Source organism: Hevea brasiliensis, chromosome 15, assembly GCF_030052815.1.
Source record: "Hevea brasiliensis isolate MT/VB/25A 57/8 chromosome 15, ASM3005281v1, whole genome shotgun sequence".
Taxonomy (NCBI): Eukaryota; Viridiplantae; Streptophyta; class Magnoliopsida; order Malpighiales; family Euphorbiaceae; genus Hevea; species Hevea brasiliensis.
This window is the reverse complement of record NC_079507.1, coordinates 62615637-62632633: the sequence shown is the minus strand read 5'-3', so window position 1 is coordinate 62632633 and position 16997 is coordinate 62615637. Positions and strand designations below refer to the sequence as shown.

Here is a 16997-nt window from a genome sequence, read left to right as displayed (position 1 = left end):
AGGCTTATGATAGTGTTCCAAGAGAGGTCTTATGGAATGTGTTAGAACAAAAGAGGGTATCTATTAGGTACATACAAGTATTGAAAGATATGTATGAAGAAGCAACTACTATTGTGCGCACAGTGAGAGGGGACACAAGAGATTTTCCGATCTCAATTGGATTCCCTTACATTTTTACATTAGTTTTAGATGAACTGATGAAACATATACAAGCGAGTATTCTTTGGTGCATGATGTTTGCGGATGATATTATTCTGATAGATGAGACACGAGAAGGAGTCAATAGAAAGCTAGAACTTTGGAGAAGTACTGTAGAGTCAAAGGGTTTTAAGTTAAGTAGAACGAAGACAGAATACATGCATTGCAAGTTCAGTGAAGGCCAAATTAGTGATAGGGAATGAGTTAATTTGAATGGTGTGGTACTGTCCCAAAGTAATCACTTTAAATATCTAGGCTCAGTCCTTCAAGTAGATGGGGGATGTGAGGAGGATATTAGTCATAGGATTAAAGCCGGATGGTTGAAGTGGAGACGTGCCATGGGACTTTTATGTGATCGTAAATTCCCAATAAATTGAAAGGAAAATTTTACCGTACAGTCATACGACCGGCTATGTTATATGGTAGTGAGTGTTGGGCACTGAAAGAGTCGTATGCATCTAAGATAAGAGTTGCAGAGATGAGAATGTTAAGGTAGATGAGTGGCCATACTAGACTAGATAAAGTCCGTAATGAGAGTATTAGAGAAAAGGTAGGAGTGGTGCCAATTGAAGATAAGTTGAGAAAAAGGAGATTGAGGTGGTTTGGTCATGTGAAGCGTAGACATACGGATGCTCCATTTAGACAAGTAGAGCACATTAGGTTAGAGGATAGAAAGAAAAAAAGTGGTAGATCTAAATTAACTTGGAGGAGAGTAGTGCAATATGACCTAGAAGCATTACATATTTCTGAGGATTTAACCCAAAATCGTTCATAGTGGAGAAAGCGAATCCATATAGTCGATCCCAAATTTTTGGGATAAAGGCTTAGTTGAGTTGAGTTGAGTATATAATATTTTATACTAAAATACTTAAGAATGAGAAAGAAGAAGTTCAATATCACTCATAATAATATTTTATTATTTAATATTTATTAAAAGTAATATATATATATATATATATATATTTTTTTTTTAAAAAAATTACATTAGACTCATTTTATATTTAAAGAAAAATTAACTTTTTATGAGTATCATGTGTATTGTTAATGCATTGATGATATTTTATAATTTATCTCATTTGAAGTATATATTTTTTAATTTCAAAATCAAAATCAAAGTAAAATATTAATTTTTACTTAAATAATGAAATTAAAATCAATATTAGTAACTTTTTCTTTAATCAAATAGTATGAAAATAAGATTTTTCATTGATAATCAACATATTATAAATTATATAAAAATTTAAGAGTAAATTAATTTTAATTATTTGTTATTTATAAACTAAAATTACATATAAACAAATAATTTTAAATAGATATTGTGAAAATGTCTATAAATTTAATTTTTTAACACTGGCACAGATCACATTTCACGGTAGACTTAATGCAAGTCATGAAATTAGAGAAATTAAAAAAAAAAAAAACTGAAATGATAGGTTGTGTGATGAAGAAGGCTAAATTTGTCATTTTACTGTTCTTAAGCACAGTAAAAGTGACCACCCATATAATAATAATAATAATAAACAAATTAAATCTACCAAAAAAAATAATAAACAAATTAAAATAAAAAGGGTAAAAGTAGGTTTGAATTGGAAAGAAATGGTGGGGTAAGGGAGTACTTTTACTGTTCTTCTTAGGAACAGTAAAAGTCCTCCCTTTTCTTCTTATATATAATAATTTTCTTATTGTTCTTCTCTACCAAATTACCCATAAATATTTAAATTTATTGACTTTATATAAAATATAATTATTTTATTATAAAAAATAAAATAATTTTATATAAATTTATAAATTATTTTATGAGATTTTTATAAAATAATTATTTTTTAGTAAAGTAGTTAACTAGAAAAATTTTATTAACTTGATAAAAAAATAAAATTTCTTTATGTAAAAAAATATATATAATATTTTTAAAAAAATCTAATAAATAATATTTGATAAATTTAAACTCGTTCCTATAATTTTTTAACAAAATTTACAACCCACAATTCATCTCTTAAATTTTTTTAAAAAATATTATATGTGCTTTTTTTTATTTAAGAAAATTTTATTTTTTAAATTAATAAATATTTCTTAATTAATTAATTAACTAAAGAAATAATTATTTTATAAAAATTTAATAAAATAAGTGAAAATTTTATATAAAATTATCTTATTTTTTATAAGAAAATAAATATACTTTATGGGAATCAAAGAATTTCCCCATTTAGAAAGGTAATGTCCAAGTTGAAAAAGATCACAAATTCTGGTTAATTGCATCAATCGTATTTGAATTTATGGACTTTTTTATTTTTGTTCTTAAATTTTAATTTTTTAAAATAAAATCACTCAACTTAAATTTTATTGTAAAAAAAGTCACTTTCACTTGCAATAATAGGTTTTCAACTTGATATTGAAATTTTCTCTTTAAGGTCTCTTGGAGAAGTTGTAGCTGATCCATAAATTAAGTCAGAACCTACTGTTAATGATGATTATCGCGATGAAGAGATTACTTCTCTTCAGATTTAGATAAAATAATAATTTTATTTTTTGAACTAGTAAACTTATTATTACAGATAAAGAATAATAGATAAGGATAATTTTTTTTGAAATAAAATTTAAATTAAGTGATTTTATTTTAAAAAATTAAAATTTAAGAATGAAAATAAAAAGGCTCCCAAGTTCACGATCGGTGCAATTAATTCCAAATTCCTATTCTAATTCGGAAAATCAGGGGCAAAGATGGAAATTTAAATCTAACGCTGATAAGAATTCCAGATGCAGAAGTCGAGACACGTGGATATTCTTATCAACGTCCATCCGTCAAAGTTAAAAAAAATCCGACAGGCACAGCGTTCCGTTATACCCTATAAAAGGAATCTTAATGCAGTTCGCGTCATTTACCAAAAGCGGAAACGGTACTGTTAATGAAATACTGGAATTTTCGAGATCTCTCAAAAAACAAAAAGGATTTTTGCGTATCAAAATTTGAAGATCCAAAATTGAATCAAATTTTAGGGGTTTGGTTCATAGATTGATTTCTTTTGCTTTCGATTTCGAAACCCATAAAGGTTTTTAACGGAATTTCTGTTTTAGGGTTTCTGGGTGAGAGCATGAACGATAAATCGCGGTTGATGAATCCACCGCAGTTGATGAGCCAGGCACAGATGATAAGTCAACCTCAGGTAATGAATTCCGTTCAGCCTCAGATTTTAAATCAGAATCCGGCTGTTTTAGTTCAATCGCAGGCCATGAACCAGCCTCTTCCTCAGGTGTTGAACCCGGTTCAGTCTCAGTCTCAGATGATGAGCCATAGTGGAGCAATAAACCAGCAGCAGCCTCCGATGATGATGATAATGAATCAGAGAGGCTACAAGCCATGGCCACCGCAGCAGCAGTCTTCGATGGATCCAAACAAGAAGTTTCAGAATCAACAAAACCCTTTGAAGTTCAATAATAATGTTAATAATAATTTTGTTCCTTCAAAGCCCAGAAGCAACAAGAATTGGAAGGGCAAAAATATCAACAACAAAGACCAGAGAAGAATGGAAAAGTCCATGCCTAATATACCCAACATCTGCAACTCGGCCTTGGCCATTGCCGGTCCTAGTGGTGCTGGTGGTTACAAGCCCCCTAGCCTGAATGATCTCCAAACCCAAAACCGAATGAAAGCTAGAAAATACTACCACCCAAAGAAAAAGTTCAACAACCGGTTTGCTCCTTACGCGCCTAGAAACACAACGTCTTTTATTATACGTGCAAAAAAAGCCGGAGGTATCGCATCCTTGGTGTCCCCTTGTCCGGTGACGCCTGCTGTTTTGCCTACTCCTATATTCTCGCCTTCGAGGGAGGTATTGGGTGACATGGCAAAGGAAGAATGGGGTGTTGATGGATATGGGTCCATGAAGGGATTGATAAGACTGAGATCACCTGGAAATGAAGTGGAGGTTCATGATGAGGAAGAGGAAGAGGAGGGTAATGGGTCAAGCGAGAGTGATGTGGAAGAGCACGTGGAGGTGGAAAGGAGATTGGACCATGATTTGAGTAGGTTTGAGATGATTTACCCAACTTATGGAGGTGGGGATTATAGTTATAATAATGTTTTGGAGAATAGGGTGGATGATCAAGATACCCATATAGCACAATTGGAAGAAGAGAATTTGACACTGAAAGAGAGGTTGTTTCTGATGGAGAGAGAGTTGGGGGATTTGAGGAGGCGGTTGCAGTTCTTGGAGAGGCATCAAGGTCAGGGAAGCAGCGTTTTGGCTGTTGAAGATGTGAATGAGGAGGTTGTGGAAAATGTTTATGAGAATGATGAAAATGAGAATGAGAGTGACGGTGGATCAGATGATGGTGCGACTGGAAATGAGAATAATGGGGAGGTGATGGAGTATGTGAGTGGGAGTGGAGAAGTTAGGAGTGTTAGAAATGATGTTAAGGAGAGTCGTGATGTTTGTATGCAAGAGACTGTATCTTATAATGTCGAAATTGGGAAAGACGTGATCGAGAATAAAATTGTAGGAAGTGAGTTTGTAGTTAGTAATGAAGTAATTGAGAAGGAGGATGACGCAAAAGGTGAAGAAGTGAGGAATGATGTCGAAATAGAAAAATTGATTGCAAAGGAGGAGGAGAAGGAATTGTCTAAGAGTGAGGGTTTTGGGAATAAGAGGCAAGACGAGGTGGCGAAAGATGAGCAGAAGGAATGAAGAATCTAACATAGGGAAGAGCATTGGCAGCGGTGACTAATCTAATTGTCCCTGTTAATGTAAGTCTCTTCTCTGAATAAATAGAACATTTTACCTGTATCTTTGCGCAATGGATATATGGCGCTTTATGTAGATGTAGTTTGTTTTTCTTTTCGTTTGTGGTTTTATAGTTTGTTGGTCAAGGGGGAATTTAGGAAGAACTGAACTATATTCTCTATTTTCCCCTACTTTGGCTTAACAAATGTAGGAGGTAGTTTAGTAGTTCTTATCCTTTCGAGGTGGGTGGGAAGTTTGTATTGAGGTTCATCATGTGAAAAGTATAAATCTGAATGTATCATTTTCATTATCTGGTGTTTAAATAGAACCTCAAATGCTAAGCAAAATCCTTAACCATGATGTATGGTCTTTTCTTATCTCTACTGTCAAAACTTTTTTAGTGCATTTGATAATTCTTCTACTATGGAATTACTTATTTCTTTATGACAACTTTTTGATTCTGGATTATACAGAGGGTTTTTTAAAAAAAAAAAAATTTTATTTCAGGTCCTCTGCATTTATAATGGTTTTCTTTTAGATTTGTGTATTCATATATCTTGCAACTTGCTCACTTTCTGCTATTATGTGTATATCTTTATGTTCTTTGTGGTCGTTTCTCCTTGTAGTCTTAACAGTGAACAGTTGTGAACAGTGGACTTCAAAATAGAGGTTAGTGGTTTTAACCTTTTGACTGAATGAATCATTTCTGTGTGTTAAAGTGCATGTCCATTTTCTTCTTGTTTTAGGCATGAATTCAGTTAGGAAACCAATAGTTGGACCTCCTAATGAAATTTTGAGAATAGTAACAAGAGGGATATGGCTGCCTAAACTTCTTAACATTTCTTATTGCTATAAGTTTTTGTTTGTAATAGATGCCAATTGTTGCGTAACTTTCATTTGGTACTTCTTTCAGGTTATTAGGTTATGTGGTCTGTGTTGTTGCAGAGAGTGGAACTACATGATAGCTTAGGAAAATGATTAGCCAAAATTGGATTTGTGCCCATTTATGTGATGCTCTTAATAAATTGCCTGCCAAGCATTATTTGTCATCAAAATTGCAGTTCATTAAAGTTATTTCCAAGACCTTTTTACTTTCTTTAAGAATTAATGGTAGATGGTAAAGCCACAGGTTAAGGTGGCTCAGCATGTGATGCTAACAGTTAATTATCTCTAAACAAATGGAAGGAATTTGACTTATAAAAAAAGTGTTATTGTTTACTTTATAGTTTTACTATTTAAATCGTACAATGAGTAATTGCAATGTTTGATATGTCAAAAGAATTTATAACTATACTCAGTTTTGTTGTTGAGCATTGTTAAGTCCCACATTAGCTGCTTATTTGGAAAAAATGCTTTTTATAGTACTTGGTCAATCCTCCTCCCACAAGGTGTTTTTTTGGATGCAGTTGAGTTCGGTATATTTTATCAATATGGTATTGGAGTTAACCTAAATATCAATGCTGGGTCACTTTTAGATGTCTAGTATTGCAAAATTCACGCTTCAAATGTCCAGTCTTGGGCATGTGAAGGCGTGTTAAATCCCACATCAACTAGGTTTTGGGCAAAATTGCTTCTTTTATGACTGGGGGCAACCATCCCCCAACAAAGTGCCTTTTGGGTAGAGTTAGGTTAGGTTCGTTTTATCAAGAAGCATTGTTTACTGCTACATGAAGAAAATATTTTGTTGCAAATTAACAAGATATTGAGGAATTGTCCATATTTAAAATTATAATTCTTGATAGGGGTAATGCATAATAGGAAGTTTGGAATTTTATTTAGGAATTTTAATTATTATAGAATTAGGAAATTTAGAGAGTGTTTATTAGTTAGGAATTTTATTATTATTGAGTCTATTATTTCCTAATTTATCTTATTTAGTATTCCTAACTAGAGTTGATCTTCTTCATTTGTTCTACATCAATTTTGGTATTAGAGCCAAAATCAATCCAAATTTCTTTTAGCTTTCGCAAACATTCAAGCCTTTCCATTCCTAAGATTCCCACCAGTGTTTTGTCCTTCAAATTTTTCTTTGCCTTTTACTGTTGGAAAAAAAAAAGTTGTGAGAAACAGAGAACACCATCGCCACTGTCCCTTCAACACCAATCACCGTCTACTCACCAAACAGACCCGCTGCCACTGCCAATCCACCAGCGATGTCTAGGTGACCCTTCCGGCTATGTTTTGATCACCTGTAGCTGCCCGGAAAAGAAGATTCGACCAGGTCAGGTCTTGACCCAAATCTGGCCCCACAAATTTTCCATATTTCTCCGGCATCTGATCCATTTTAACGGCTCTCCGCTCTGTGATCTGCCCAATCAGATGGTCGGAAACTCATTCCGACACCTCTAACTTTAAAACCTGACGTGTAGGGTCAGATCTGCCCCAAACCAAATTGTGCTCACCAAGTCTTTCTGTGCTTCTATTTGCATCGGATTTCTGCTGCATCAATAATTGTGACGTCAGCTCTCTTTGGCCACATCATTGCCACGTCATCGCCCTTGCCATGTCAGCAATTTTCAACGATACCCTACTTTGCTAAGTTCTCTCTTCTCAAGGATTAGTCCTTGATTTCTCCAAATTTTTTATTCTTCTTTGTTTGTTCTATATCAAGGGCCCTTTTACTTTGAATGGTCCATTTGTTGCTTGGATTGCTTGGACTTAGCAAACTGTAGTTTCTCGAGGCCTTGTGTGGACGGGGTGCAGCATGGGTAGTAGGGGTGAGCAATATTCAATTCAAATGAAAACTGGCTGAACCAAATAAATTTGGAAATTTGGTTTGGTTTTTATGGAAATTCAGTTTGATTCAGTTTTTATTTTTATAAATTTCAGTTAATTCTGTCCAGTTCGGTTTTGAGAGGAAAAATTTTGGTAAAACTGAACTGAATCTTATGAAAATACAACGTTTAGTAACTAGGGTTAGTGTATATGAATTAAAAATCTCTAGCCCTTCACCATTGATATTCTGCAGCTTCCCAAAATCCCTAGTTCCCTTTTTCTTTCTTCTCTCAGTTTACCCTCCCCTTTCGTCCGTGAGACCACGACTCCCTCCTTTCCCAAATAGCCATTTGCCTATTTCTTCTTCCTTCTCGTTTCGTCCCCCCTCAAACAAAAGACTTGGACCTGAGACCATGACTCCACCTCCACGCTGCCCTCAACACTCCACTGCCATTGAAGCCGGAAGCCCTCTGTTTGTGTTGAAGCCATTCTCTCCTAGTCTCCTTCTCAAAGCTCTGTTCCCAGCCGTCATCGATTGGTTGCTCTGTTTGGTGTGTTCACTGGTGTCTGGTCTGAGTCTTGGGAAACCATTTGTTTGGCATGTTTCGTCTTGATAATCACCATTTTATTATTGATCGGTTGCTCTGTTTGATTTGAGTTTCAGAACATTGTGGCTCTGTCTGCTTTGATTTGAGGATTTCATTTATGTTTACTTTAATCTGTTTGTTTTCACTTTTTTTTTTTTTTTAGGCTCTTCATACTGGATTTTCATTTCTGCTTGCTTTTTGGATTTTAAGATTAGAACTTGATTTAAGTATGGGATATTTTATTTTTGTGCTATTTCTGTGTGTTTTTTAGGCATGCTACTTCTGTGTTATTTTTTCATTGTGGGATATTTTATTTCTGAAATATTAAAATGTGAGGGACTAAAATGTAATTTCGTCTAATAAGTGAAGATCTTAAAATTTAATTTTCTTAGAAGTGGGATTAAAGTTTGTAAATGTGAATTCTGCTTGGGAGAGTTTTTGTGATTTACATTATGCACTGCATAGAAGTACAAGTAAGGTTATAAAGATTTTGAGAATTATCAATAATTTTTTATTATTTTCATAATTAATCTAAATACTTGTATATTTGCACTATACTTGACAAAAAGCTACTAAGCTTTTTTTTTTTTTGTGAGAAATGGTATGCTACTTCTTTCATTGAGCCTTCCTTTCAATTGCATGACTTACCTTCCCACCATTGGTAGTATCTCAGGAATTTCATCTGTCTTCACTTTATCTATTTGGGGGAAACCATGATCTTGAATCAGAACTGAGATTTTCTCATCTTGGAGGAATCTTAATAGGGGAACACTTGAATTTCAGCTGAGGCTGCTGTGACAACTACGTTGCAATCTACATTATCTGGTGAACTTTGTTCATGCAACCTGCATTTGGTGCTAAGAAGAGTAGTTCATGCGTTCTATAGCTAATAGATAATGATATTAGTTCTTTACTTCATAGATAACATTTTTTTACTGTTTATTTTGCATTGAATGGTTTTTTTTTTTTTTCTATTTCCTCAATTTTCCATTTGTTGGCCAAGCAATTATAAATCCTAACTGGTTCTCAATGATATGTAATTCTGTTTGGTTGAGGTTCCCCTCAACCTGACTAATTAGCCGATGTTTTGGTGTGAACTTAGATCTTCCATTGACCCATGTCCATTTAGATAAAGTGTGCATTAGAATTTTTGTTCTAAGTGAAAAATCATCATTAAAAAGAAAGGGGTATGTGACAAATTTAAATACCCCCTACCCATCTGATCCATTCAAATTGGCCCTTAAAATTCAAATAGTTTGGCATGGGTGCCGTCTGGTTCTGGGTCGTACTGGACGGGCAGTTTCTGTCCTAAGGGCCGGGATAGGACTGAAGGGTTCCTCTTGGCTCCTGTTCTAATTTGATTTTGGTTTAATTCCAATCTGATTTGATGTCAAAATTGTTTTAAAATTTTTATTTTTTTTAAAAAAAGTGAAAAAAATCAGTTTTGATCCGGAACTGAGATGAGACGATCAAATCAATTCATTCTGGTTTTAGGGAGTGTTTGATTCAGTTGTTGGATGCAGCTGATAGTTGGTAGATATTCAAACAACTAAACCAAGCTAGATGATAATTCCTTTAAAAAGGTAGCTGATAGATGATAGAACAACCATTAGCTGCCTTTTCTTTAAGCTCTATCCATAAGCATTTTTTTTTTTTTCCTCAGAAACAATCATTATAAGAATGTTGAAAACAACACTCTTTGATATATATATATATATATATATATATATATATATATATATATATATATATATATATATATATATATATTCTTTTATTTATCAATTTTTACAAAATTGTTATAACAGTAAAAGATAAACTAATTTATTTAATATTATTATTCATTCTTCCTATTTTTCATTTATCACTTTAATTTCAGTTTCTTTGTAACATTTTTTTTTCTTCTTAAGTTATTAAATTACATTTTTTTAGATAATAAATTAATAATTATCTATTTCAATAATAAAATAAATAATGTAATATAATAAATTAATAATTATATATTAATTTTAATAGTAAAATAAATTACAAAATATACTCTTTTCAATCATTTTACATATCAACAGGAATAACTATACATAGTTTATATAATAACATAAATTAACTATAATTAACTATCAGCTAGCAGTTATTAGCTAACAAAAACATGTATTAGCTATCAGTTACGTTTAACAACTAAACTAAACAGGTCCTTAGTCTTGTTCAAGACTGTCCTGGTCAAATTTGGGTCTGATTAGTTCCACTCTGTACCCTAACCAAACCCATAGACATGGGAATATAGATGATCAGTAGCCAAATTCGTGGATGTGCTTTATTGGCAGGTTTGAATAGATATGTTTCAGAATCATGGAATTTTTTTGTATGCCACCCCCCATCTTTTGTCAACTGCTTACTGCACGTTAAATTGCCTAACATCATGATATGCCAATTTGTCATTTCTTTGCTGTAGCAGTTTAGTTGACATTTGTTTCCCTCGAAGTATTGATTTGAATTATACTAGCAAAGCATTTTATGTAAACATGTCTGCCTTTCTGGTTGTGTTAGTTGTGTTAGTCCAAATTGCACGAGATGCTTTTAATGCCAGCTTATCTTGGATGTATAAATTTATCATTAAACCCGTTGATTTACTAAATACAGCTTTTGCAGTTGTGATCCTTTCTGTATGTATGTCGTTGTTGCCTTGATTCCTCCTCCATTTGTTAACTTTTATTTGTCATGGAGGGTAGGATGTTCTCCTTGGAGCGGGGCAATTGGCAAGATGTCTGTAACTAATTATTCTAGGCAGATGCCAAAGGCCTTAGCTAAGATTGTGTAAACCTAGTCTAAACTCAACCCAATTTATTATTGGTCTAATGTGATAACACTATAGCCATTTTGTGAATGGCTCTTGGAGAATAAGTTTTGATTAAAGTATACTGTTATCAATAAAATTATATTGGGAGGGAGAGGTTGATAATTTTAAGTTCAACTTTGAAAATGGTAAAAAGGCATGTGTCACGTTTCCCAAAATATTACGCATTTCTCACTCTTCAACACCATTGTTAAAAGAGTAATCCGAAGCCAAAAAAAAAAAAAAAAAAAAAATCTTTTCAACAACGGCTATGAAATAGAAACATAATCTTGGTGCCCATTTCCCAAGTCCAATTCAAAAACACTACTGTTATCCAAGCCTCATGATATGGCAGTAGAAAAGTTGTCCATATTGGCCGCTCTTCTCTTGTGAATGAACAGCACCAAACGGTCTCATTCTCCGAAGCCAAAACTCGTTTGATCGATGCTTTCATTGTGCAACCTGAGTACGTAAATCCACAAGTAGTTCTTGACAATATTCAAAATCTATATAATCAGCCTGGATGGTGGAAAATTTCCCTGATGTGCAGGTACTGTTTGCTAAAGTGGGTATGCTTTCTTATGTTAATTGGGTTTAATTTTTTAAATAAATTGGTTGGGTTCAGTTTTTATCATTAAAAAATTTAGTTAATTCCATTCAATTTTTTTTTTCACCTTTAAAAATGAGAATGAGGAACCATTTTTCCTTGATTTTTCAGTCCTCGTTTTCTGTGATAATTGCCCGGCTGATAAGATTATCTTTAGTAGTGAACTGCATTGTCATCTTGAATTTCAAGGAGTCCCAAGATAAATTGTTGAAGCTGACATTGGCTGTTACAAATTGGCTTACTCGTTCCCTTTCATTTCTTGGAATAACCTTCCAGCAAACATATGCCATTACAATATCACCTCTTTAGAGACAGTTGGATAGAGGATGCTGTCAATGGTCTTGTGAGCAAAGATGAACAATGTCACTTCATACCGATAATGATGAGATAGTGCATGTGACAGTTTTTGGTTGGCATCTTTCTTAGGCTTAGGTTCTCAATGACTGTAAAATTGAGTGAGTTTCACACTTTTTTTTTTATGCAAAAATATCTATTTTGCAACTATTAGTTTATTAATCATTCTATACATCGAAGTAGAGCTATGTAAAAATGGTGGGACAAAGAAGAACACCAAAAGTAATGATATAACCAAAGCGCATTAAATTCCGATTGGTTATTAGATTTGTTATTCTAAATCTATAATACACTACTTGAATTACTGAGTAGTATATATCCTTCGTTACATACACATACACACATTCTTCATAACAATTTAAAATGACAATCATTGAAGCCTCATTGCCATGATCAGTAATATATAAATAATATATGAAATATCATTTTGATTGCCTAGTGTTAGTATCTTGTTTATGTGGAGACATTTGTGCATCAAATGGATTGTTCTTCTGACAAGATTGGAGGTCAAGGAAAGGGAAGGGAAACTATGTTGGTGATAATGGCAGTAGGGAAACTTAAGTCTGTCTGTCTTAGTTTATGTGTAAGCACTGTATCCTAATTGTTTCATTTTCATATAATATTTGACCTTGGATCGACTGTAGCCATTGTTTTATGTAATTAAGTAACCTCAATAAACCTAAATTACTTGGCCCCCCAAAAGTTAAATTCAAGATATTACTTGGATGGGAGAGTGGGGCTTATATCTAGTTCTTGCTCTTGTAACCCACGTACCAATGGAATGCTTGACCTAGTGCGTTATGATAGGAATGTGCCAAGTCTAACATATAGTGCACCTAGCAAGTCAAAATTTGACAACTTTGTAGAGTGATTATTATTTAATCATTACTAGCAATTGGATATTCCAAGTGATTTTATTTACTCTTCAAATTTATTGGTATTAAAATTCAAATAAGACAAATATATATATTAAGAAAAGGAAAAGGAGTTCCTTCTTGAAGCACAATGCATGTGCGTATTCCGCACATATTCAACTCTTATCAACTTTAGCAATTCCAGTTTGGACACTGTATTATCACCATTTTTAATTGCTGCCATTAAAGAATAAACAAATGATCTGTTCAAGCATGCTAAATATCTACGACCACAAATGAATCCGTAACCATATGTCCAATTTGTCAGAATTCCTAATACTGACAAAATGTCCATAATCTAATATAATTCATGCATGATATGATCATCAAGCACCCAATTCAGTGGTTTCAAGAAGTCTAGCTTTTGTTAAGCATTAGCTAGTGCTCTTAAAGCATGTATAATATTTTCCATCCACAAGCATTAGCCTAATTGACAAATGAATTTATTTTCTATCTTATTTATTTAAATACGGTGTTCAAATCTCTTGAGGCCAAACTGAAAAGGTATTTTGCTTCTTTGTGAATTCTGTAGTTCATAATAGATGGTCTACCTGAGATCATGCTAAATTAAGAATTAGGCTTAGATAATGCGTAAAAGTTTACCTGTAATATATTCATATATCAATAAATTTTTGTTCAAATTCGATCTATCATGGATTCAAGAAACTAAATGAATATATGATGGAACCTACTTATTAAATATATATAAGAATCCCGCATATGTCAAGATCCAAATAAATATTTATATTTTGGATCCTTGATGAACTTGGATCTAGACAAGAAAATTTCACATCCATACATGAACTTGCATTGAAAGATTAAATTACATTTAATCTGATAACCACGAACCCAACTTTCCCTTCTTTCCCCTCTATTGCTGAAGGATAAGGGTCGGTAATTTTATATGATAATATGTTAGGTTTATGCAAATAGCAAGCTCTTAGTGCAGCTTTTTGCACACAGACAAGAAGCACTATAGCTAGCTATAGCCGCCATACATCACCAGCACTTAAAACAAACTCTGTTCATTGTATATAATTGGCTATAAATAGAGCCAACTCAATGTGGTTTCTTTTGAGACATGTGCCTTGATTGTTTTGGGTTAGGAGAATTAATATATTGTAGTAGCCATGAAGAGGTTAGCCAACTATCAATGTTTTACTTTGTTTATGAGTGTTCTGATGTTATGTGTTGCTGTGAGATCTCAACTCACTGCTGATTTCTATTCAAAAACTTGTCCTACACTTCCTCAAATCGTGAGAAAAGTGGTTCAAAATGCTATCAAGGTTGAAATGCGAATGGCAGCCTCTTTGCTCCGCCTTCATTTTCATGATTGCTTTGTCAATGTGAGTTAGTATATATTATATACATCTATCAAGAACACAATTGTTGTTCTCCCTTTCTACTTAAATACATCATGAATGTTCCTACTTTAACGTTCCTGTTTTACTCTAGCTTTTATTAGTCTCTCTTAAATGGTTTGTTTTTTTGAAAAAATTACTATATTATGACGAAATTAATAACTTGATCCTCATATTTTAAAAAGTATATTAGTTAGTCCTTAAAATTTAATTTCGTCATATATTTTTATCATTTCCCAACTTTTGCAGTTGACGATAAATAACTTGGTTCCTAAAACTTTACTGTTATAAATATTTTCATCTCTTAGTTTTTATCATTATTAATACTTTTGTTTTTTGTTGATCATCTTTTAATCCCTTAACTAATAATTAAATTCACAAAAATAGATGGAGGGATTAAATAGTTAACGGAATGAAATGTAAGAAATTAAATCATTTATTTTTGAAAATAAAATAGCTAAATAATTAATTTTGAATATAATAGAGAGATTAAATAGTAATTTTTTTTTTTAGCTGGACTAACTGATTTTTCATTTCAACTTCTGAATCATCATTTGTAAGTAGCTATATTAATTTGCTTGCTTAATTTTTTTTTTAATAGGGTTGTGATGGATCAATTTTGCTGGATGGAACTGATGTTGAGAAGTTCTCCGTGGCTAACATTAACTCAGCAAGGGGATTTGAAGTTGTGGACGCTATAAAATCTGCCGTGGAAAGTCAGTGTAGTGGAGTTGTATCTTGTGCTGACATACTAGCCCTAGCGGCCCGAGATTCTACGCTCTTGGTTCGTTCAACCTTTTACATATACAAACCTAAAAAAGGATAAATTAGTACAAATAGTGAAATCTATAGTCGACGAGAAATTTTTGTCTAAATCTAATTTATCATAGATTAAGATACAAATATGTGAAACTCATATATTTGATAGATATATTTCATAATACATTTCGTGTGTTGGATTCATGATAGACTAGGTAAGAATAATCCATATGTATATATATATATATATATATAAAATTTTTAGGTACATGCATTTACTTCATATATCATAAACTATATGATAAAAAATAGAATTCATAGAATCATCTCTGATCTAAGTGGCATTTTTTTTTTTGTAACTTTTTTATTGACTTCTAGAGTGGAGGGCCATCATGGAAAGTGCTCCTTGGAAGAAGAGATGGGATGGTGTCTAGCCAAGCGCAGGCAAATCTTTCATTGCCTTCTCCATTTGAAGGACTAAATGCAATCATTGCCAAGTTTGCTGCTGTTGGCCTCAACATCACTGATGTTGTGTCCTTATCAGGTAACCCTCGCAAATTCTTGGGCGTACAATTTGCTCTGTTATGTTCCACTTACACTCCAATTACATTAAATTTTAAAATAAATTGCACGTCTCGATCATGAATCTCAATTTGAGCTAAACTAATACACCACTATGTGCAAATAAATAAATAATATTATATTATATTCTTTTAAAAAAAAATACTGATATTTCTTTTTTCAAGTGTAGGTTCTCACACAATTGGTCTAGCAAAATGTGCCACCTTCAGCAATAGGTTGTTCAACTTCTCAGGAACTGGAGCTCCTGACAGCACATTGGATTCAAATATGTTGTCTGATCTGCAAAGCCTGTGTCCAGTGAACGGTGATGGAAACAAGACCACAGCTTTTGATCGAAACTCCACCGATCTATTTGATAACCATTATTTCCAGAATTTGATAAACAATAAGGGCCTGCTTGGTTCAGACCAAATTCTATATTCAAGCAGTGAGGCTGTTTCCACAACCAAAAGTATTGTTGAAAGCTACAGCAGTAACAGCAAGCTTTTCTTTAATGATTTTGCAAATTCCATGATCAAAATGGGGAATATTAGTCCACTCACAGGGTCTAGTGGAGAGATCAGGAAGAACTGCAGAGTGGTTAATTCTTAAATTATATATTGTACTTAACTAATTAAAGGACCTAGGGTTTGATAAATAAGGATCAATACGTAGCAAAAGTTTGCTATTTAAATATTGATGTATTGTGTGGTTCATGAGTCATGAGCCACTAGGTCTCTTCTTGTTAATTACAATGTGTTGGTTTGGTGTTGTTCAGGGCATAAATAGATACACATTCATACAAATTAAAAGATAGCCTTATCTACCAATTTAAATTTTTTGAGTTGAGAAAATTCTTAATAATTCGAACATATTCATTAGTATTTGTTTGCATTTTAAAAATTATTTTTTTGAAAAAAAAAATATATTTTTTAAGTAAGAAATAGACAATCCAAAATGACACCATCATAATAAATGGATTATATAAAGTTAAATCAAATTGATGATATCCAAGAAAGGAAATATAATGTAATATGAGTAATATTTTTTAACAGAACAACAATTTATTCAAACTAGCAAAGAGAGTACATGATTAAAAATTAAGATATATTCAAAACTTCAAATAAAATGATTTTTCTATATATTTAATGGCTACACAGTTTAGGGAAAAAGTAGATCATATTTGTGATTTGTGAGCCATCTAAGATTGGATATATGGAGAGAGAGAGGAGGGCAAAACTCTTGACCGAATTGTTTTCGTAAAAGTTAGCTTCATGGGCAAGTTGTATTGTTTTGATCCAAGGCCCTTGGTTGCACTGTTCTGCACTTCTGCTCTGCTTAATCTGGGTTTTCATCCTTAGTCCCACCAGTTTCGAGCTTTCTTCTTTGTTTT

General features: G+C 32.8%; 2 protein-coding genes across 3 annotated transcripts; both read left to right on the top strand.

Moving 5' to 3' along the window:
* Nucleotides 1-3070: 3070 nt before the first annotated feature.
* Nucleotides 3071-5226, top strand: LOC110637504 (uncharacterized). Of its 2 annotated transcripts, XM_021787633.2 has the most exons (3): nt 3072-3194; nt 3271-3359; nt 3447-5226. In XM_021787633.2, the coding sequence occupies exons 2-3, from the start codon at nt 3288-3290 to the stop codon at nt 4878-4880; spliced, it is 1506 nt and encodes a 501-aa protein (XP_021643325.2). In that variant the 5' UTR covers nt 3072-3194; nt 3271-3287; the 3' UTR covers nt 4881-5226. The 2 variants fall into 2 exon arrangements, with proteins under 2 accessions (XP_021643323.2, XP_021643325.2); XM_021787631.2 differs by having other exon boundaries at nt 3071-3194; nt 3271-5226.
* Nucleotides 5227-10056: 4830 nt separating this feature from the next.
* Nucleotides 10057-16394, top strand: LOC110637505 (peroxidase N). Its single transcript, XM_021787634.2, has 4 exons — nt 10057-14269; nt 14886-15068; nt 15422-15587; nt 15795-16394. The coding sequence occupies exons 1-4, from the start codon at nt 14054-14056 to the stop codon at nt 16214-16216; spliced, it is 987 nt and encodes a 328-aa protein (XP_021643326.2). The 5' UTR covers nt 10057-14053; the 3' UTR covers nt 16217-16394.
* The last annotated feature ends 603 nt before the right edge of the window (nt 16395-16997 follow it).